Source organism: Hyla sarda, chromosome 6 (genome assembly GCF_029499605.1).
Source record: "Hyla sarda isolate aHylSar1 chromosome 6, aHylSar1.hap1, whole genome shotgun sequence".
Lineage (NCBI taxonomy): Eukaryota > Metazoa > Chordata > Amphibia > Anura > Hylidae > Hyla > Hyla sarda.
The window spans coordinates 124,344,966-124,367,852 of record NC_079194.1 but is presented as its reverse complement, the minus strand read 5'-3'; the positions used below and the strand labels follow the sequence as shown (position 1 = coordinate 124,367,852).

At 44.0% G+C, this 22,887-nt stretch overlaps 1 protein-coding gene across 1 annotated transcript in view; it reads left to right on the top strand.

Annotated features, from left to right (window-relative positions):
- Positions 1-22,887, top strand: part of XPC (XPC complex subunit, DNA damage recognition and repair factor) — a 76,854-nt gene that overhangs the window by 2,540 nt on the left and 51,427 nt on the right. The window contains exons 3-4 of the mRNA XM_056524913.1: positions 1,379-1,488; positions 19,554-19,674. Coding sequence (XP_056380888.1) covers positions 1,379-1,488; positions 19,554-19,674 — 231 coding nt within the window. The remainder of the gene's footprint in view (positions 1-1,378; positions 1,489-19,553; positions 19,675-22,887) is intronic.

The following is a 22,887-nucleotide window of genomic DNA, read 5'->3' as shown; positions in this document are numbered from 1 at the left end:
GAACATAAAATCAGAACGACAAATGTAGGACTGAAGCATTGGTCTTTCTGCATTTGCCTTTCTGATGCCGTGTGTCGTAGACTTGCTGAGGAGAATTACTTTTGCTTATGGATTCAGCAAGTACACACCCTCGAGGCGTTTTCTTTGTTCATAGACTGATGCTGTGATTGTGCCACTTACGTGGTCTTTGTCCTCCCTTCTCTAAAATGTAGAGATAACCCAGGGCTAGCACAATATTCTCCTGTAACGGAGTTAGAAAAAATATTAGAAAGTGTCATTTGAATTTGTCTTTTTGATTTTTCTTATCCATCTTGACATCAATGGGACTCTGCTGCGTCAGAATTTCCCAGCGGAATTCCGTTTTGTAATTCTGCTCGGAAATGCTGTACTGTGAACCTTTACTGGTAAATTGAAGATGCCAATGGCCACTTCAATTAATTTGGTACTGATTGATTGAATTCAGTGTTCTCTTGTGACCGGTCAGATATTACTCAAGGGTGTATTCACACATACAGTATCCTGTGCATATTCGATGTGCATGATTTGAAGCTACAGATTTGAAGCTGTGTTCATTCATTTTGTTTAAATTAAAATCTGCAACTTTAAATCCTGTGCGTCAAATATGCCCAGGATTTTGTATGTGTGAATCCACCCTAAGGGCAGGGTCACACGCAATGGATCTGCGGTGTGTTTTACGTAAAATACGCTGTAGGTCCAGGGGACTAGACATATTAGACACTTATGCCCTATCCACAAAAGTGTCTGATCGTGGGGGGGGGTCTGACTGATGGGAACCCTTCAATCTCCTGTATGGGGCCCCATCTACGTACCTGCCCTCGATGTGCTCTGGGCCCCCACCTTTCTGGATAAGCGCAAAGTGACGGCACACTCAGCAATCACCTGCTGTGACAGGACATTGCTGTGGCTGGTGATTGCCTGTGTGGGCCATCACTTGCACTGTCCAGGAAGATGATTGCTGGAGCCGCCCAAGATTGAGTATGCAGACTGCACCCTGTACAAGAGGTGGGATCGCAGCAATCAGAATAAGTATCTGATATGTTCAATTTCCTGGACTTCCCCTTTAAGGGTCTATTCAAATGTACAGTATCCTGCTCATATTTGATGCACAGGCTTTGAAGCTGGGTTGAGTCAGTTAGTTTACATTGAAATCTGCAGCATCAAATATGTGCAGGATACTGTACGTGTAAATACACCCTAAAAGTGGGATTCCCCTTTAAGTCAAACCAGTCACCAGATCGAGAATGTGTCATGGTCATGCTCCTTCACGAATCCTCCGCATGTGTTGCATGTCCTGTATTTCTTCAGTTCACTGCAGGTTGAAATGTAAAATTGCATTATGTTATTTATCCTTATTCAGGATCCTCTTAAAATCGGAATCTCTGCTGGCAGTTCCAGATGCTGCAGTTAAAAAAGATGGCAGCTCGGAGGATGAAGAGGACAGTGATGAGGAGTGGGAGGATGTGGAAGGTAATATTCAGGCTCATATGTTCTATACTTTTATTTAAGATTTAACCTAAAATCTGATTCAGGTGGTATAATTCAGTTTTGGGATTTACCCATTGCCCCCACCACCATTTGTCCACAAGTCTTTAAGGTCAGATGTAGATCATGCTCTCAGAGCCAAAGTGTCAAACTGTGAGCCATTGATTGGATGGAAGCCTAGCCCTGTTCATCAATCTTCAAGCCTCTTTGTCACTTCAAGATCTGGCCATGATCTAGAGCTGATAGTTTAATTACATTCAGGGTGTTTAAATATTTGTCTTTCCTTAATTAAAGTTTATAAAATAACAGCCAAAAAAGGATGTGCCATACAGCATTTAAAGGGGTACTCCACTGGAAAACATTTCTTTTGAAATCAACTGATGACAGAAAGTTAAACAGATTTGTAAATTACTTCTATTAAAAAATCTTAATCCTGCTAGTATATTTTATAAGCTTCTGCATTTTCCACAGGAAGTTCTTTTCTTTTTGAATTTCCTTTTTATCCGACCACAGTGCTTTGACACCTCTGTCCATGTCAGAAACTTTCTAGAGCAGGATAGGTTTGCTATGGGGATTTGCTCCTACTCTGGACAGTTCCTAAAATGGACAGAGGTGTCAGCAGAGAGCACTGTGGTCAGACAGAAAAGAACTTCCTGTGGAACATACAGAAGCTTATAAGTACTAGAAGGATTAAGATTTTTTAATAGAAGTAATTTACAAATAATTTTTTTTCCTCTTCACCTTCTAAAAATCATACCGCTTTGGATTTTCCACCAACACACCTATATAAGTGCTTGTTTTATGCGCTACCAATTTTACTTTGTAATGACATCTTCATTTTACCACAAAATCTACTGCATTTTTTGCACCGTTATCTGTATCTTTTATTTTTTTTTTGTGGGACTTTTTGATCGCTTTTTATACTTTTTTGGGGGGTATACAAAATGACCAAAAATACGCACGTTTTAAATTTTTTTTTTTTTATGTATACGCCATTGACAGTGTGGTATAATTAACATATTTTTATAGTTTGGACATTTACCACTTGGGTTTGTGTGTGTGTGTACATATATTTATTTATTTATTTTTTATGGGAAAAGGGGAGTGACTCAAACTTTTATTAGGGATGGAGTTAATTCACATTTATTAACTTTTTTTTTTTCCCCACCATTTTGGATTGCATACACTGTTCAATGCCATGCCATAGCATAGCACATTGATCAGTGTTATCGGTGCTTGATTGCTCCAGGCTGCTGAGACTTTTTTCATTTTAGATGTCGCAATCAACTTTCAATGCGGTGTCTAAGGGGTTAATGCCGGGTATCACCACGATTAGAGATGTCCGGCATTAGACACGGGTCCTTGCTGCTGATAGCTGCTGGGACCACCCTGCTATGACGCAGGGTCAACTCGTGAGCCCGCATCATAGCAGGGGAGCGAGCGCAGGGCGTACAGGTACATGGTGTCCTTAAGGGGTTAATAATACTAAACATTACAAAGGCCTATAAATACAGGAATCCAAGACTAATAGAACTTGAACTCAGAAGATGATGATAACCTACAATAGTGAAGTAATGAGAGAAACTATGGTAGACAAACCAAATACACATAAACAAACAATGCAAAATTTAACCATATAGGAGGTAAGATGTTAAGATGGCCATGTGCGTTTTTAAGCAGTGGAACAAAGAGAGTGGCCCTCTTATCCTGAATAGCTCGGGCTTACAACCTGCCTCCCTTATTCCCCCATTCATAGTGTGAGGACATGCAAGTTTGCTGATACCGACTTATTTATTTATTTTCAGTCATCACTTGTACCCCTTTCCACACCCGGAGATCTCAGAGTAGTGGGTGGACAAGAGGTAGTGGGAGATAAAAATGTAATCCAATCTGGAAAACACTTTTCTCGGTCGCTCTTCATTGGGAGACACATACTGATGGGTATATGCTCTTGCCACTAGGAGACGCTGACACTAGGAAAAAAAAGTCGTCTCCTCCCTGGCAGGATATACCTGCCTACTGGAAGTGAGGTAATCAGTGTTACCTAGTTTCAGTAGAAGGCATTATTCTTTTCTAGTTAACCTGTTGGGGACCATACCATTGCTCCCTGGTATGTCTGGTATGCCCGTGGGAATTTCGATCGCCGCCGCTAGCCGGACTGGGATCGGACCGGAAGCCTGCTGAAATCATTCAGCAGGCATCACGTGCAGAGACCCCGCTCTTCCAACCCCTGGATGTCGGGGCAGAGCGGGGGAAAGATGGCGGCGATGGTGTGGCGGTGACCAGTGGCAGTTACCTCCGGCGCGGGGAACAGGGACAAGGACCGGCGGCTGACAGGCGGCAAGCAAGTGGCGGTGGTGTCAGATACAGCTGTGAAGATCGGCGTAAAGTGATCTTCACAGCTGTATCTAGGCATTTCAAAACTACAACTCCCAGCATGCCCAGGCAGCTTTTTGCTGTCGGCATGCTGGGAGTTGTAGTTTTGCAACATCTGGAGGGCTACAGTTTGGAGACCACTGTCCTTCCAGATGTTGCAAAACTACAACTCTCAGCATTCCCAGACAGTCCAGGCATGCTGGGAGTTGTAGTTCTGTAACATCTAGCCCTTCAGATGTTGCAGAACTACAACTCCCAGCATGCCTGGACAGTCTCAGTATGCTGGGAGTTGTAATTTTGCAACATCTGGAAGGGCACAGTTTGGAGATCACTATACAGTGGTGTCCAAACTGTAGCGCTCCAGATTTCATTCAAAGCATGCCGAGACTGTCCAGGCATGCTGGGAGTTATAGTTCAGCAACATCTGACCCTTCAGATGTTGCCGAACTACAACTCTCAGCATGACTGGGCATGCTTGGAGTTGAGGTTTTGCAACATCTGGAGGGCTACAGTTTGGAGACCACTGTCCTTCCAGATGTTGCAAAACTACAACTCTCAGCATTCCCAGACAGTCCAGGCATGCTGGGAGTTGTAGTTCTGTAACATCTAGCCCTTCAGATGTTGCAGAACTACAACTCCCAGCATGCCTGGACAGTCTCAGCATGCTGGGAGTTGTAATTTTGCAACATCTGGAAGGGCACAGTTTGGAGATCACTATACAGTGGTGTCCAAACTGTAGCTCTCCAGATTTCATTCAAAGCATGCCGAGACTGTCCAGGCATGCTGGGAGTTATAGTTCAGCAACATCTGACCCTTCAGATGTTGCCGAACTACAACTCTCAGCATGACTGGGCATGCTTGGAGTTGAGGTTTTGCAACATCTGGAGGGCTACAGTTTGGAGACCACAAAACACTGGTCTCCAAACTGTTTCCCCCCAGTTGTTGCATAACTACAACTCCCAACATGCCCTTAGGCTGTCTGGGCATGCTGGGAGTTGTAGTTTTGCAACAACTGGAGGCACACTGGTTGGGAAACATTGTCTGTTTCCTAACTCAATGTTTCCCAACCCATGTGCCTCCAGCTGTTGCAAAACTGTTGAGAAACAGACAGTGGTGCGGAAACACTGCGGTAGTCTGTTACCTAACTCAGTGTTTTCCAATCCCAACCAATGTGCCTCTAGCTGTTGCATAACTACAACTCCCAGCATGCACGATCTGTCAGTGCAGGTTGGGAGTTGTAGTTTTGTCGTAATTTTTCCACAGCCCACTATTACAAAGATCTGTCAAATGCCAGTGGGGAGTAAATGCTCACTGCACCCCTTGTTACGTTCCTGGAGGGGTGTAGTTTCCCAAATAGTATACCATGTGTTTTATTTTTTTTTGCTGTTCTGGCATCATGGGGGCTTCCTAAATGCGACATGCCCCCAAAAACCATTTTGGCAAAATTTGCTTTCCAAAAGCCAAATGTCTCTCCTTCCCTTCTGAGCCCTCTAGTGCATCTGCAGATTACTTCCACACATGAGGTATATCCTTACTCAAGAGAAATGGGGTTTCAAATTTTGGGGGACATTTTCTCCTATTACCCCTTGTGAAAATGATAAATTTGGGGAAACATCAGCATTTTAGTGAAAATTTTTTTTTTTTCATTTTAATGTCCAACTTTATTGAAAAATTGTCAAACACCTGTGGGGTGTTAAGGCTCAATGTACCCCTTGTTACGTTCCTTGAGGGGTGTAGTTTTCCTAGTAGTATGCCATGTGGGGTGTTTTTCGCGGTTCTGGCAGCATAGGGGCTTCCTAAATGAGACATGCCCCCCAAAAACCATTTCAGAAAAATTTGCTCTCCAAAATCCCATTGTCGCTCCTTCTCTTCTGAGCTCTTTAGTGCGCCCACAAAGCACTTTACATTCACATATGAGGTATTTCCTTACTCGAGAGAAATTGGGTTACAAATTTTGGGGGGCTTTTTCTCCTTTTACCCCTTGTAAAAATAAAAAATATGGGTCTACAAGAACATGTTAGTGTAAAAAATTAAGATTTAGAATTTTCGCCTCCACTTTGCTGCTATTCCTGTGAAACACCTAAAGGGTAAAGAAACTTTCTGAATGTTATTTTGAATACGTTGAGGGGTGCAGTTTTCATAATGGGGTCCATTATAATGGAGTATTTCTAATTTAAAGACCCTCAAGTTCACTTTAAAACTGAACTGGCCCCCAAAAAAATTCAGATTTTGAAATTTACTTGAAAAATTGCTGCTGAACTTTGAAGCCCTCTGATGTCTTCAAAAAGTAAAAACATGTCAACTTTATGATGCCAACATAGACATATTGTATATGTGAATCAATATATAATTTATTTGGAATGTCTATTTTCTTACAAGCAGAGAGCTTCAAAGTTATAAAAATGCAAAATGTTCACATTTTTCATGAAATTTTGGAATTTTTCACCAAGAAATTATGCAAGTATCGAAGGAAATTTACCAGTAACATAAAGTAGAATACATCAACTGGTGCCAGAAAGTTAAACAGATTTGTAAATTACTTCTATTAGAAAATCTTAATCCTTTTTAGTACTTTTTAGCAGCTGTATGCTACAGAGGAAATCTTAATTTTTTTAATTTTTTGTGTTGTCCACAGTGCTCTCTGCTGACACCTGATGCCTGTATCAGGAACTGTCCAGAGCAGGAGAAAATCCCCATAGCTAACCTATCCTGCTCTGGACAGTTCCTGACACGGACAAAGGTTTCAGCAGAGAGCATTGTGGACAACACAAAAAAGAAATTAAAAAAATAATTTCCTCTGTAGCATACAGGTACTAAAAGGATTAAGATTTTTTAATAGAAGCAATTTACAAATCTGTTTAACTTTCTGGCACCAGTTCATTAAATAAAAATTTTTTTTCCACCCGAGTACTCCTAGTGGTCAGATGTGCAAAAAATGCTCTGGTCCTTAAGGTCAAAATGGGCTCGGTCCCCAAGGGGTTAAGTATGTCTAGTTAGGTTCTTATTCCTTTGTTATTTTTCTAGGATTGGGCGACAGGAGCATGGCGCTACCTGATCCCCACATGCAACAAAGGGGCACGGAACATAAGGTTAGCCGAGGGAGGATTCTCCCTTCACCCACCTCCCCCCCCCCCCTGTCGCTGTTTCCTCGAGAGCACCCATCCGGGTAAGATCAGAGCCTTTCTGCGCCTCTCATGAACTGAGCTTGGCTCTGCCCCCCTCCTCCCTGCAGCGAACACTCCAGGCTTGCGGCGCTGCAGGGGTAGTTGGTTCTACCAGGGATGTTAGAGGCTGTATCCCTCCTCTGACTCACTGGTCCAGGGCCATAGCCCCCTCCAGCCCAGCGGGAGCCTTTCTAGTTGGGCACCGCTGTTAAGGCACGCTCTCGCAGCCAGGGTGTCCCACAGGACGCCCGCAGTTTCCTTATTCCGCCTGTCCTGACGGGCAAAGATCGCCGCCATCGTCCCCCCCCCCCCCACAGGGCATCCAGGCTTGGGCTCTCGGGAGTTAATGCCGTGCCTTTGCAGGGCGAAGTCACTGCATTTTTTTTTACCAAAAAACTATCAGACTATTTGGCGCCCTCTTGTGGCTGTTTATTGAATTGTGCTTATTGTGGGCTCCCTCTTATGGCAGCCCATAGTTATTTCAGTCTTTTGTCCGTATTATCTGTTCGCCTTATTTGCCGATAACACAATTGGCACAATTTTATTTGCCCTATGCCTCTGGCATACCTAATTCTGCAGGGTTCTCACTCTGTGAGGGAGAATATGCGAACTGTTGTGGCGGGTCGTTGCACGGTCCCTGGAGATTCCGGGGATACATTCAGTGCCTGGTTTCCCCTACCGCTAAGTGCCATGCCATGTCTGCTGTGCCCACGGCCAGTTCTACTCCCTCCCTATCGGGGCACATTTCCGGACTGGTGCCCTTACAGGGCTTTTGCATTCCTGGCAGACACTAAGGACCCCTGGAAGAGGGTCCCCTGCAGGTACACGGGACTGATGTCTGTCAGGCAGACATTCATCTCCATGGTCTCTTATACTACTAGGTCTAGGTTGCCCTTCAGATCAACCGCACTCCAGTACCCAACTTTCTGTGGGAGGGTTCGAAGAAGTGACCCTGTGCGTTCAGAAATCCTATACCAGTCAGCCAGGCGGTTGTCTGCATGGTTTACTACTACGTCGGGTCACCTGCCATACACTTCCCACACCGTGGCGGAAGTTCAGATAACACACTGCCGAGGTGTGGTTCCGATTGAGGGACCCCATGTTGCTCCATGGACCTTTCACAATGCACCACGTAGTGGTTCGCAGTGTTCCCTACTTTCTCAGGTCCCTCTCCACATGCCTGCTGCTCTCACTGCTAAGGGTTGTTAATCCACTTTCAGTGTGTGGTTTGGTGTGTCCACGGTCCCTATGCCAATTGGCCATACTGTCTGCTTGGTTTTCTAATCCACCAGGTCACCTTCCAGTGACTCACTTTGTGTGAAGTACCTGTAAGTCAGACTGTGTGTCTGCATGTTTCCTGCACCACATTCATCCTTTATCTTTTTTGTTTGTGACCACAGTTCTGGTGTATAGCGCCATTAAGAGATGGGGTGTGGGCGTTTTCTACAGGTTCTATGGACCTTCGCAGCAACAGCAGCACTTTGGGTTCCCCGTTCTAACCGCATAACGTTGGTCTTCTCAGGGCATGGTTGGGACACGCCGTGTGGTGCTGAGCCTGTTTTCCATGCTGCCGGACATTTGGATGTCTGCGGTTCCTTTTGTGGCTGCAGTCTTGGTACCCCACTACTATCATGAGGTACCCATGTCTGTGTCCCTACATATGCCATGGACAATCTACGTGTGTAGAGCCCTCCTCCCCTCTTTTTCGGTGGGGTGTACCTCAGGCTTTTCTGTGTTATTCTATCAGCAACCACAGACAGAAAACTGAGAAGAAAAAAACAAATCCAACATTAAAGGGGTACTCCGCTGAAAACCTTTTTTCTTTTAAATCAACTGGTGGCAGAAAGTTAAACATATTTGTAAATTACTTCTATTAAAAAATCTTAATCCTTCCAGTACTTATTAGCTGCTGAATGCTACAGAGGAAATTCCTTTCTTTTTGGAACACTGATGACATCACGACCACAGTGCTCTCTGCTGACATCTCTGTCCATTTTAGCAACCATGCATAGCAGATGTATGCTAAGGGCAGCATGGTGGCTCAGTGGTTAGCACTGCTGCCTTGCAGTGCTGGGGACTTGGGTTCAAATCCCACTAAGGACAACAATAAATAAAGCGTTTATTATTATTATAACGTCAGCAGAGAGAACTGTGCTCGTGATGTCATCAGAGAGCATTCCAAAAAGAACAGAATTTAAAAATATGTTTAACTTTCTGCCACCAGTTGATTTAAAAGAAAAAAGGTTTTCACCAGAGTACCCCTTTAACATAAACATGGCGTCTGATTTGCAGAAAAGGTAAGTCTCATATTTTGTGCTCTACTGATGCTGGAAGATTAACGGGCACATTCTGCATTGGCAGATTGAGGGGTCCAGGGAATATGTCTGCCAAGCAATTCTCTCAACAATTGTCTGCAGGAAGTCCAGAAGGGTCTGATTACAGGGCAAGCCCACAATATATGATATAATGTTCCCTGAGAACCACAACGCGGCCAACATTGATTAGACACCCCGGGATATATCCTGGCTAGGCTATAATACCATCTAGGGGTAAAATACCATCTGAGCATTGTTTTTAAGAGCGAATTCTACATGAGTAGAACATTGGAAAGCTGTGTGTAATGTTTTAAAAGCGCAACGCCACTCACTCTTCTATAGTAAAGGAAAGGTTGAGAACTCTTTCCCAAAGACGCAAAGGATACGACCTGGGAAAGGTCTTAGAGTGTAACAAGTTAGAATAAATCGGTTTTCGACCTTTGATGGGAGAAAATAGTTGGCCAAGAGCAGACTCATCGGCTCCAAGTCTTGAAGGTGTTAAGCATTGTAGGAAGTGTCTAACTCTCAGGTATTTGTAAGTCGTGTTTGGAAAGGCAGTACTTTTCTCGCAACATCTGGAATGTGTGTAGGGTAGAGGAGGTGTATAAAAAGGACATGTGAGATCCCCCAAGAAATCCAATCCGTTAAAGTCTAAGTCAGGGATTGAAGCCTGTAAAAATATAAGTGGAAGATCCCCCTTCCCTAATGTCCCAGAGGTAGATGAATGAGTGATATATAGTAAACCCCCACATGTCATAAGAGGCTCTGACTAAGGGGTTATGTAATATTGGAGGAGCAATGCTCTAGAATGGAAAGATATGAGATCCTGGGTGGAATATGGGGAAACTGAGATGTTTTCAATAGTTATCCATGGGAGATCCATCGGGCTGTGCGACCAATACCTCAACATGGATACCAACGTAGTGGTGTAATAGTGCGTAAATCTGGCAAACCTAATCCGCATGCATATTTTGATTTTGACAGTATGCTCGGGGATAGCCTGGGTTTATTCCCTGCCCAGATAAAGGAAGAGACAAGTTTCTGAGCTTTGCAAAAGGAGGAGGAAGAAAGAGAAACTGGTAGAGTGCGAAAGAGGTACAGGAGTTTAGGTAGAAGAAACATTTTAAAAGAAGCTACCTTTCCCACCCATGAAATGTCAGATTTGACTAGCTGAGTCACCTCGTTAGTCATGGAGGCCAGAAGGGGTTCATAATTTTCACTGTATAACGTTTTATGCGGGAAGGATAAACGAATACCTAGATATTTAAGACATTTTGTTTGCCAATCAAAAGGATATTGGGTCTTAAGAGAAGTTAGAAGGGGAAAGGGTAAATTAATAGGGAGGGCTTGAGTTTTAGCTTCATTTAGGTGGTAATAGGAGATGGTGCCAAACCTTGATATATTATCCATGACTGCCGGTAATGAGAGAGGACTGGTGACATAATCCGCGTATAGCAAGATGGTATGCACTCCTTGCCCTATGTTAACTCCAGTGATTCTGTCATCTAAGTGAATTGCTTGCACCAGCGGTTCCATGGACAATATATATATATTGTAGTGTATGCGACCTCTGTGCTCATGGTTGCCCGGGCAGCCAGCCCAGGATAAATGTACAAGAAGTTCAAAAACACAGCACCAATCAGGTCATGGATCTTAGAAAAGCTGGGTTGTCTTTATTTTCTTCACAACTATAGCAACGTTTTGGCGATAGCAGCCTTTATCAAGCATTGCTTGATAAAGGATACTATCGCTGAAACGTTGCTATAGTTGTGGGGAAAATAAAGACAACCCAGCTTTTCTAAGATCCATGACCTGATTGGTGCTGTGTTTTTGGACTTATATATGAATGAGAGGGGAAAGAGGGCAGCCTTGGCGAGAGCCATTTGTGATGGTAAATGCTTCAGATAATGAGCCATTGGCTAGTACTCTAGCTGATGGATGGGAGCAGGGGTGTGGAAATTTAAAAAAAAACTACTTGTCCAAGGGACTAAAGCGGAACACAATCTACTTGTCCCTCAAGAAAATCCACTTGTCCTGGCAGATAAAATAATTTCCACCAAAATAGTCTGATTCCCCCCCCCCCCCCCCCCCCCCCCCACTAGACCACCAGGGATGGATATAAGATCCTTTAGACACTGCTGACAGCGCTGATCTAATGGGTTAATAGGTGATCGCAGTTTGCCAGGGTATTAGCGGAGGGAGAGCTGTAGCTCCTCTTACACCCGACACAAGCCCAGATAAATCTAGATGTAACTTTTTGATCACCTTATAAAAAATTTCTCATATGAAGTGACCAAAAATGAACAATTCTGGACTATTATTTACATTTACACCATTCACCGTACGGTTTAATTAACATTATATTTTAATAGTCTGGACATTTCCACATGTAGCGATACCACTTATGTTTATTTTTGTACATTATTTTTATTTAAAGAAAATTGGAAACTTTTATTAGGAAAGGGGCTTATTCACATGTATACACACTTTTTAAAATATTTTAATCACTTTTTTTCAGTCTCAATAGGGACTTATGTGTTACTGGGGGGGGGGATGGGGGATCTGCTTCTCCAGTTTATATGGTGCATTTTGTGTCAGAAAATGCTGGAAGTTGCATTTAGTTACTAGATAACTACAACTCCCAGCATGCCCTGATACAGCCTATGGTTGTGTGGGTGTTGCAGCATGTTGCACTGTATAGTAGTACAGTTAAGGTTATTGTGTAACATGCTGGGAGTTGTAGTTTTGGTTTGTGTCAGCTGCAGAGCCATAGTCTGTGTCAGGGAATACTGGGAATTGCAGTTAGTAACTACAACACCCAGCATGCCATGATGCAGCCTATAGCTCTGCAGCTGACCCGAACCAAAACTACAACTCCCAGCATGTTACAGTTTATAGTTCTACAGTTTAGGATATGGTCCTACATGCTGGGAGTTGTAGTTTTGGTTCGGGCGTGTTTGTGTGCATCCGTGGGGCTCTTGGTTGGCGGGCGGGTATGAAGGGGGCGGGATTCTGGGGGTGCAATTTAGTGCGGGTGCCACTAAAAATAAATAAAATTAGATGGCACAACTGCCTTAATGCCCGTCTGCTCCTATACAAAACATTTATGCATACACATCATACATGCACCAGCCACTGCCCTCATATCATACATACACACCCCCCCCCGCCACTGCCCCCCCCCCCCACATCATACATTACATACACACATACACTCACACCATACATATACACCATACATATGCACACATCATACATACACCTGCCGCTGCCCCCCCACATCATACATTACATACACACATACACTCACACCATACATATACACACATCATACATACACCTGCCGCTGCCCACCCCACATCATACATTACATACACACATACACTCACACCATACATATACACACATCATACATACACCTGCCGCTGCCCACCCCACATCATACATCACATACATACACATCACACTTAGACATCATACACACATCATACATTACATACACATCACACACAGACATCATACACACATCACACATACACTCACACCATACATACACACCATAAATATGCACACATCATACATACACTCACACCATACATATACACCATACATATGCACACATCATACATACACCTGCCGCTGCCCACCCCACATCATACATCACATACATACACATCACACTTAGACATTATACACACATCATACATTACATACACATCACACATAGACATCATACACACATACACTCACACCATACATATCCACCAGTGTTTCCCAACCAGGGTGCCTCCAGCTGTTGCAAAACTACAACTCCCAGCATGCCCAGGGCATGCTGGGAGTTGTAGTTTTGCAACAGCTGGAGGCACCCTGGTTGGGAAACACTGATATACACCATACATATGCACACATCATACATACACCTGCAGCTGCCCCCCCATCATACATTACATACACACACCACACATACACTCACACCCTACATATACAACCACCCTTCCTGCCGCCGCCTGTATTCTCTGCCTCCTCACCTGAGCCGCCATGAGAGGACATCAGAGCTGTAGTCCCGGCCGGTGTGAGGTGAGATTTCCGTCCTCTCCTCTCTCCCCCTCCCCCGCTCTGTGTTTTCCCCGTGCAAACTAGCAACCTCCCCGTGGTGGATTAGGTCCTGTCTAGACAGAGCAGGGGAGGGGGAGGGATGGAGTTGTGTGTGGGGGATGGAGCTGTGTGTGGGGGATGGAGCTGTGCACGGAGCTGTCAACATCCTCTCTCTCACCCTGCTGTGTCTTCTTGTGTAGAGCTGCATCCTCCGGGAGGGGAGATAAGGGGGCTCTGCAGTCAGCTGGAGGCCGCCGCCCCCTCCATACACTCAGAGCTGGTGTGAGGTGTAGACTTCCATCGGCTCCTGCGCCTCACACCGACATTAAAGAAAAATAAGGGGGAAGTCTGTCTGTCCCTGCTAGCCCGATACAGGGCTAAATCTATAAACAATTCACCTGCCCAGCGCCCAAAACTACTTGTCCCGGGCATCGAGCTATAGGATTTCCACATCCTTGGGGAGTAAAGGGATGTGAGAGCTGAGAGTATCATGCCAGAAAAGCCTGTGTACTCTAGGACCGAGAAGGTATACGACCACCGGAGACGGTCAAACGCCTTCTCTGTGTCCGGTGCTAGAGCAGCACCACTAGTGCGCTCGAGATGGGAAAACACATTTAGAAGACATCTAGTATTGTCTGAGGCCTGATGGCCAGACACAAAACCTGATTGGTCGGGGTTGATCAGGGCTGAAAGAAATGCGGAAGGCTAATATTTTGGCTAAAATTTTGATGTCTTTATTCAAGAAGGAGATGAGCCTGAAATTCTGGGGAAAGTCCGTAGACTTCCCCTGCTTGGGAAGAGTAACAATAGTAGCCTGTAAATTTTCGACGCTCATATCACCCGCAAGGGATGCAGCCTGGCTAAAAGCTCTTAGATGCGGGGTGAGAATGGCCTTGAAAGTCTTGTAGTAAGAGGTGATGAAGCCGTCAGGGCCAGGTGCTTATCAGGATGGGAGGATTTAATAACTTGTAAAAAAATCCTCGCAGGTAATCTCTTTATTTAATGAAGCCAATTGAGGGGCAAATAAACATGGGAGATTGAGGCGGGTAAGGTAAGCAGAGCAGAGGTGAGAGAAGCAAGGTCTGGTGGGGAAGAAATAGTCACATAGATTATAGAGTTGAGATTAAGAGGCCTGGAAGCCGTTAGCGATGTCATCTGGGATAAACAGTTTAGCGTTCATGCAAGGATGCATCAAATGTTGGATATGGGATTTTAGCTGACGTTTAAGTCTGCTAGCTAGCAGTTTGCCTGCTTTATTGTTTTGTGAGGAATACCTAGCTTGAAGTTTTCTATAGGACTTCTCGTTGCAGATAGCAAAAGGCATCGTAAATCGCGGCGGAGAGCTACCACTCCGTGGAAGGAGAAGATTTATTAAGGGCTTCCGCTAGATGTAAGGCTGATAAGATATCCTCAATTTTTCCTTTTTCTGTATGGAGCCATATTTGATGCAGAAACCTCGAATAACTGCTTTATGACAGTCCCATAGGGTAATTGGGTTAGAGACCGAGTGTTCATTATGTGTAAAATAATCTAGAAGGTCCTGTTTCAGGCACCTGACATAATGGTGATGAGACCATAAAAATGGGTTGCTGCGCCAAGTATAGGTGGGGGTAGAAGAAACAGAATATTGCAGCTGTAAGGTCACTGCTGCATGATCTGTGGCAAATAGGTAAAAAAAAATAGATTTTTTTTCTGCAGTGCTGGACCAAATAAATTCAGAGACCAGGCTCTTAAAAAGTATATTCAGGTAGCGTTTATTACAAGCACATCAACGCGTTTCTGGCCCGGAGTGGGCCCTTCATCAGGACAAGGTACTAGCCACTAGCACCTAGTCCTGATGAAGGGCCCACTCTGGGCCAGAAATGCATTGATGTGCTTGTAATAAACGCTACCTGAATATACTTTAAGAGCCTGGTCTCTGGATTTATTTGGTCCAGCGCTGCAGAAAAAAAAAAAATAATTCTTTTTACCTATTTGCCATTGATACTACCGACGACTCCAGGGAGTGTTCGGAGGGATTGTGAGCTGCAGGACCTAAAGACTCACTCTACATGTGAAAAAAGGTGTTGTGCTCTGAGCGCAACACTACATGGTGAGTGAGATTCACACTTTTTTTTTCTCTATACCATTGTTTAACTATACTTCACTAGGGGCGCGTTCCCCCTTTTTTTTTTTTTTTCTTGTTTTTATTTCCCACATGCTGCATGATAGTTTTAATCGAGTTAGATAGCAGGGACCTATCTAGCAGAAACATATCTATATGAGATTATGTATTATGGACCCCAGAATGAAAAGTAAAGTCCCTTTCCGTGGTGTGTTCTTTCCTCCAAATGTCATATGTCTTCTTCTAGTAGCAAAGAAGAGAGTTGCAGAGAGAAAGCGAGAGGAGGAGGTACAGTCAAGCGTAGCATCAGAGAGAGTATTAAAGTCCCCACAGATGACCAGGGGGATCCACGAACAATACCTAACAGGCGTTTTAAAAACCTGAGTTGACCTGCATTAGGGGCATACACTGATACTATGGTAAGACGTGTAGCATTGACAGTACACCGAAGGATCACATACATTCCATTAGGGTCAAAGATAGATTCTTGTAGAGTAAAGGCAACAGAGTTTTTGATTGCAATGGCGACCCCTCGGACTTCTTGCTGTAATGGAAGATATGTGACAAAGCAGGGTGATGAAAGTGGGCAGCGTCCTTAGGAAGGAGGTGAGTCTCCTGAGTGCAAAGAATATCTCAGTGACTGAGCCTCACGCCAAAGGTGGGAACGTTTATGTGGAGCATTCAATCCATTTACATTAAGGCTAGCTATTGTTCTAACCATTTATAGAGCAAGAAAAATGCAGTAAAAAGAAGTAACATGACTTATGTAAAGGTAGGACAGAGCGCACCTCCCAGCCAGCATGTGTCTGTCTGGTATAAGCAGTGTGCGCACCAGAGACTTAGTGATGGAGTATTGCCAACATAAAAACCAAATAATAACCAAAAGATACTTATAAACAGTGTCAAGGACAATGGGGCACACAACCAGAGCTTACCATAGAATTAGGCAATTAGGAATGACTCCAGGCAAATGATCAAGCAGTGGACCAGTCCTTGTCTTTGCGTGAAGGACGATCAGTCGGTGGGGGTCCAGCGGGATATATCGGAGAAATGTTCCAAGATTTTAGTAAGGTAACCCCATCTTCTAGGGAGCGGACCACGTGAGTGGAATCATCATGTCGGATAAGGAGGCGGACAGGGAAGCCCCAGTGGTATATGAGTTTTGCAGAGCAGAGGGAGGTAATGGGTAGCAACGCTCCACGAGCTTAAAGAGTGGCAGCAGATTGGTCAGCATAGACAGAGAGCTGATGGTACGGTGCAGGTAAACCGTTGTTGCGTTTGGTAAACTCCATGAGATGTTCCTATTATGGTTAAAACATTTTTTTTTTGCTGAAAGCGATCAGAAGAGCTTTTTCCCGGCTCTGCTTGTGTGCTTACTGCCCACGATTGCAGCTGACTCTCCTCCTGTTTCTTTATCTTCTGCTGCTCATGCAGCCAGGGCACTCTCCTCTGTAGGAGGAGTTTATGCAATTGTGTATGGCTCAGGGACACCCGGTCTAGTCACAGTCTGTTGTTTTGGGGCCTGCTATTGTCATCCTTGCCTTTGACAGTGTCAGTGGCGCTCCACTGACACAGTGGTCTTTTGGAGTAACCTTCATGTGCCCAGAGCCTGGAGGATCTCAGCTGGGTTCCCTTTTGCTTCTCCCTCCGTTCCCGTGCTGACGGGATGTTGCTTCGGGGTTCTCTGGACCGCTGGGGTCCAAGACCAGTTGGTCTCCTTGTTTTGGGCACTCTCCTAGACTGTTAGGCTGGCCATCTTTTGTAGGTCAGTCCTCCTGGTTCTTCGGGCCTTAGTGATGTTTGCCGTCTCGGGCATGTGTAGTGATCCTGCCAAGACTTCTCCACGATCCCATTTGTGGGGCGGTCTGTCTTTATCGCTCTTCTTGTCTCAACACAGAAGTATTTCTCACAGAGCATTTTGCGGATGTTGGGTTTGCTTCCCCTAGGGGAACCCTCCAGTTTCCTTGTCGGCCTTTCTACGGTTCCAGGATGCTTCTTACTTTCAGTCTCCTCCTTCGGGGTCCGTGTCCTCCGGGAATGGAGGACAATCCAGTCTACCGGATTACGCCAGTCGGGCCAATTTCTGCTGATGCGTGGCTGTGGTTCTTTCCCGCTGTTCGGCCTTTGTGTCATACTCTGAGTCCGCTCTTCTTCCCGGGAACTCACGCTGTTTTTGGAGCCTATTGCTTTTTGGTTCAGATCTTCTGCACCATGCCTCTCCGGGGATGGTTTCTGTCCAGAAATTTCTGGTCTTCACCTTGACTTGCTCGCCTTCGACTCAGGCATCCGCAGCTCTCCCTGGCGTTTTGTTGCCAAGTTTTCTGGTTGGTTACGGGCCATCAGATCTCTGAATCACCTCCTCCTTGTCTCTATGTAGTCTGTTGGTTTAGAGTCTCTTCTAAGGACGGTCCCTTCCTTTGGCGTCTTAGTCCATCCACATGGACGGTGGGAACTGCCGGCTGGGCTTCAGTCTCTGGACTGACTCCCTTCCTCTGGTGGTTGTTCTTCCCACTCAAGGGACTGCTTTGGTACGTCTTATCAGAATGTGTCCCCTAATGAAGAGCGACCGAGAAAATATATATATTTTTTTTATACTCTCCGTAAAATCTTTCTTGTAGCCACACATTTCTTCATTGTTGTCTGGATACACTTTTCCGGTTCTTCGGTTTTTATCCGGGATTCCTTTCTAGGGTTCTCCTACTGCTTTGTGACAAAACAGATTTACCTCACTTCCGGCCGACTTTTTTTTTCCTCCTAGTGCATATACCCATCAGTATGTGTCCCCCAAAAAAAGGCTACGAGAAATATCTTATGGGCAGTACAAAAAAATCTCCTTTTCTCGCATGCACATAGTCATGGTCAGCTACGTGGAGCAATCTTCAGGTATAGCACAGCTGAAGGGGGGGGGTCTCATTCTATTCAGTGCTTCATAGGAAAGTATAGAGAGGAGCTACATTTATTTGGGAGTGTATATACCTGCAATTGTGTATTTCCTGCTATGTATAGAGCATTTACCAAACACATCTGGCACATCTGGCATTAGGGTCCCTCTTGGTATCCAAAAGTTGAATAGAAAACAATTTGTGAAAAAAATATATTGCTACATCTTTGACCTTTTGATAAGTGTTGCTACCATGAAACCAGAGAGGGTAGTATTCATTGCTAAAAGCAGATATCTGATCCCACATTCCTGTAAACACACCATGTGAGATCTTCATATGTGGAAATGGTACAGAATCTTCACTCATCTTTCAGTAACATTCCGGAAAGAGATTTTAAGTGTCGCCACCCAGAATGAAAAGCACTATCAAGAAACGACTTATGTCCAGGAAAAAAGTGTGAAGACAAAATCCCCAAAAGTACTAGCATAGAAATCGGAAGGAATAGAGTAGAGAAAAAAGACTGAAAGTAGGTCGCTAGGCAAACTACTAAAACAGCCAATAGCACTGGTAGTTAAAAAAAAAATCTTATAAAAAAAACAAAAAAAACTGTGGGAGGAAAATATAAAGACAGGGAATATGGTGAGAAAAGGCCATAGTAGGAGACCCAGAGGGCACAGTATGACGCTTATTAAAAAAACAAAACAAAAATATTGAAATTCCAAATATCATAAGTGAACAGGGAGACAAATTTAGAAGTAACTTAGGGGTACAGAAGGTTATGACCATCAATGGGGAAAACTTCCCCTGTCAGCCAAGTGCAGACCACTTTATGAAGAATCTTGCGAGCTCCTCCTGGAGCGCAACGAGCATAGTAGGTGTTGTCTGGAACTCTGAAAGTGGAGAAGACTGGCGTAGTGGATTAGAAACTCTAGGTAGCTGATCTATGCCCAGCTGCTGGAAGGGATCTTTCATAAGCTCTTCCCAAGAAGGCAGCACAAGAGGAGGTAGACCCAGGGTCTAAAGAAACATCAGCAGATCTGAAGGTTGACACAATATACATATGTTGTAAGAGATGTTCATAAATTAATCTTCTATGTTTTTACTTTCACAACAGAACTCAATGCAGCAACATTGGATTCTTTACAAGCCACAACATCCAATGATTCAGGGTTGCCAACTGAATCCGTGGAGATAGAGATTGAAACAGCAGAAGCAGCTAAAAAGAGATTAAGAAGGTAAATGCACTGCCCGGACGTTTACTGGATACAACCCTTCCACAAGATAATTAACCTGTATGATAATCCCAAAGCAGTAAATCAAGCATATGATAAAGTGGCAGATGGGTTAGAGAGGGGTTAGAACATAGTGGTTGGTGTCCCAGAAATGTCAAAAGTTTTGATTGCAGCAGGATTTGGGAAGGAGACCCAGTGCAATCGCTAGTTATAAGACAGGGAATTTTGTGACCGCACATGCCTCACTCACTGGCTGTCATTCAAACTTGACCTTTTCACTATATAAGTCTATGCAGCAAAAATGTCTGATCTGGTGGGCGGCTTTCCCGTGTATAACTAGCAATTGCAGCTGGTCTCTGCAGTTAGACCTGGTGTGATCAAAACTGTTGACAAGTGTGGGCAACATGTAAAAAGGTGTTTTTAAATGATAGTAACTCTTTTAAGTTGGTTAATTTTTGAGATCTTTAAGGGGGCATATTTAGGTATATAAATGGCCCATACAAAAAATATGGGGTTACACTGTTCTAGGTAAAGAAATGTTTAATCTCCAGAGGAGACACTAAGAACTGTGAATCTGTGGAACAGTCTACTTTAGGAACTGGTCACAGCAAAAACAGTTGAGGGCTTCAAAACAGGCTTAGATACAGGTCTTAGAGTCCATTCACACCTACAGTATTCTGTGCAGATTTGATGTGCAGGATTTGAAGCTGTGTTCAGTCATTTCATTTACATTGGAATCTGCAGCATAAAATCCTGCGCATAAAATCTTTGCAGAATACTATATGTGTGAATACACCATTAAAGGAAAACTGTCATCTGTTCACCCACACTAAACCCAATTCACTAGGTTATAGTGTGGGTGAACAGAAGACCGATGAGGGGTTAATGGGTTAAATACATAATCGGACTCCAGAGAACTCAATTTGAATATTCATTGTTGTGGGTCATGTGAGAGCTCAGTCGGCGCAGCGCTAACATGACCCACAGCAATTACTATTCATATTGAGCCGGCAGGCTTGTCTCCAGGTTTCAATTCACTGAAGGTGGAAGAAGATCTTCGGAAGGACAGATCAGAGTGCAGGTATGTATTTACATTTAGGGTTATAGTGTGGGTAAACCATATTAAAATATGGTTAGAGGGAAAGACTTGTCATTAGCAGGCATTGCTAATGTCAATGGCTGTCTTTGTGCAATGGAGGCGGGACTTGGCATAACCTGCATCCATGCCAGGTCCTGTCTCCATGGCGCAAAGCCAGCGATTAACATATTAGCCATTGCGGCTAATATCGGGCCTATCTCCGGAACTGGATCACAAATCCAGGTAAGGCTGGGTTCACACCACGTTTTCTGAAATACGGTTCCCGTATACGGTTTGGAGGAGGGGGGCGGGGCTTAATCGCGGCGCCCACACTCAGCCGCATTCGGGAACCGTATTTAATGCAAGTCTATGAGCCGACCGGAGTGAACCGCAGCCTCCGGTCGGCTTCGTTTTCGGCCGTATGCGGTTTCCCGACCGCAGGCAAAAACGTGGTCGACCACGTTTTTGCCTGCGGTCGGGAAACCGCATACGGCCGAAAACGAAGCCGACCAGAGGCTGCGGTTCACTCCGGTCGGCTCATGGACTTGCATTAAATACGGTTCCCGAATATGGCTGAGTGCGGGCGCCGCGATTAAGCCCCCCCCCCTCCAAACCGTATACGGGAACCGTATTTAAGAAAACGTGGTGTGAACCCAGCCTAAGGCTGGGTTCACACTACGTTTTTGCCATACAGTTTTCAATCCGTTTTTCTAAAGAAAACCGTATGGCAAAAAAACGGATGGAACAATATGGAAAAAAGTAAACCGTATGCGTTTTTAAACAGTATACTGTTTTTAAAAGTGCATACAGTTCCGTCAGTTTTTATTTTAAAAAAACCCATACGTTTTTGAAAATTTTGTCCATTTTTAATGGGAGGGGTCTTGGGTGGGGACTTTAGGATTCAAATGCGCATGTGCAAAGTAAAAACGTATACGTTTTTCCCGTATGGAACCATATACATGTGCGTTTCCCATTGACGTCCATGTTAAAAAAACGTATGCGGTTGCAGTACGGTTTTTAAACCGGAGACAAAATCGTGGTCAACCACTGTTTTGACTCCGGTTTAAAAACCGTACTGCAACCGCATACGGTTTTTTTTTTTTTTTTTAACATGGACGTCAATGGGAAACGCACATGTATACGGTTCCATATGGGAAAAACTTATACGTTTTTACTTTGCACATGCGCATTTGAATCCTAAAGTCCCCACCCAAGACCCCTCCCATTAAAAATGGACAACATTTTCAAAAACGTATGGTTTTTTTAAAAATAAAAACTGACAGAACTGTATGTACTTTTAAAAACAGTATACTGTTTAAAAACTCATACGGTTTACTTTTTTCCATACTGTTCCATCCGTTTTTTTGCCATACGGTTTTCTTTAGAAAAACGGAACAGTATGGAAAAAAGTAAACCGTATGCGTTTTTAAACAGTATACTGTTTTTAAAAGTGCATACAGTTCTGTCAGTTTTTATTTTAAAAAAAAAAACCATACGTTTTTGAAAATGTTGTCCATTTTTAATGGGAGGGGTCTTGGGTGGGGACTTTAGGATTCAAATGCGCATGTGCAAAGTAAAAACGTATACGTTTTTCCCATATGGAACTGTATACATGTGCGTTTCCCATTGACGTCCATGTTAAAAAAAAAAAAAAAAAACGTATGCGGTTGCAGTACGGTTTTTAAACCGGAGTCAAAACAGTGGTTGACCACGATTTTGTCTCCGGTTTAAAAACCGTACTGCAACCGCATACGTTTTTTTAACATGGACGTCAATGGGAAACGCACATGTATATGGTTCCATACGGGAAAAACGTATACGTTTTTACTTTGCACATGCGCATTTGAATCCTAAAGTCCCCACCCAAGACCCCTCCCATTAAAAATGGACAAAATTTTCAAAAACGTATGGGTTTTTTTAAAATAAAAACTGACGGAACTGTATGCACTTTTAAAAACAGTATACTGTTTAAAAACGCATACGGTTTACTTTTCCCCATACTGTTCCATCCGTTTTTTTGCCATACGGTTTTCTTTAGAAAAACGGATTGAAAACAGTATGGCAAAAACGTAGTGTGAACCCAGCCTAAGTTATACATCGTTTTAATCTGGTTCATACGCTTTATATCTCTGTGTATT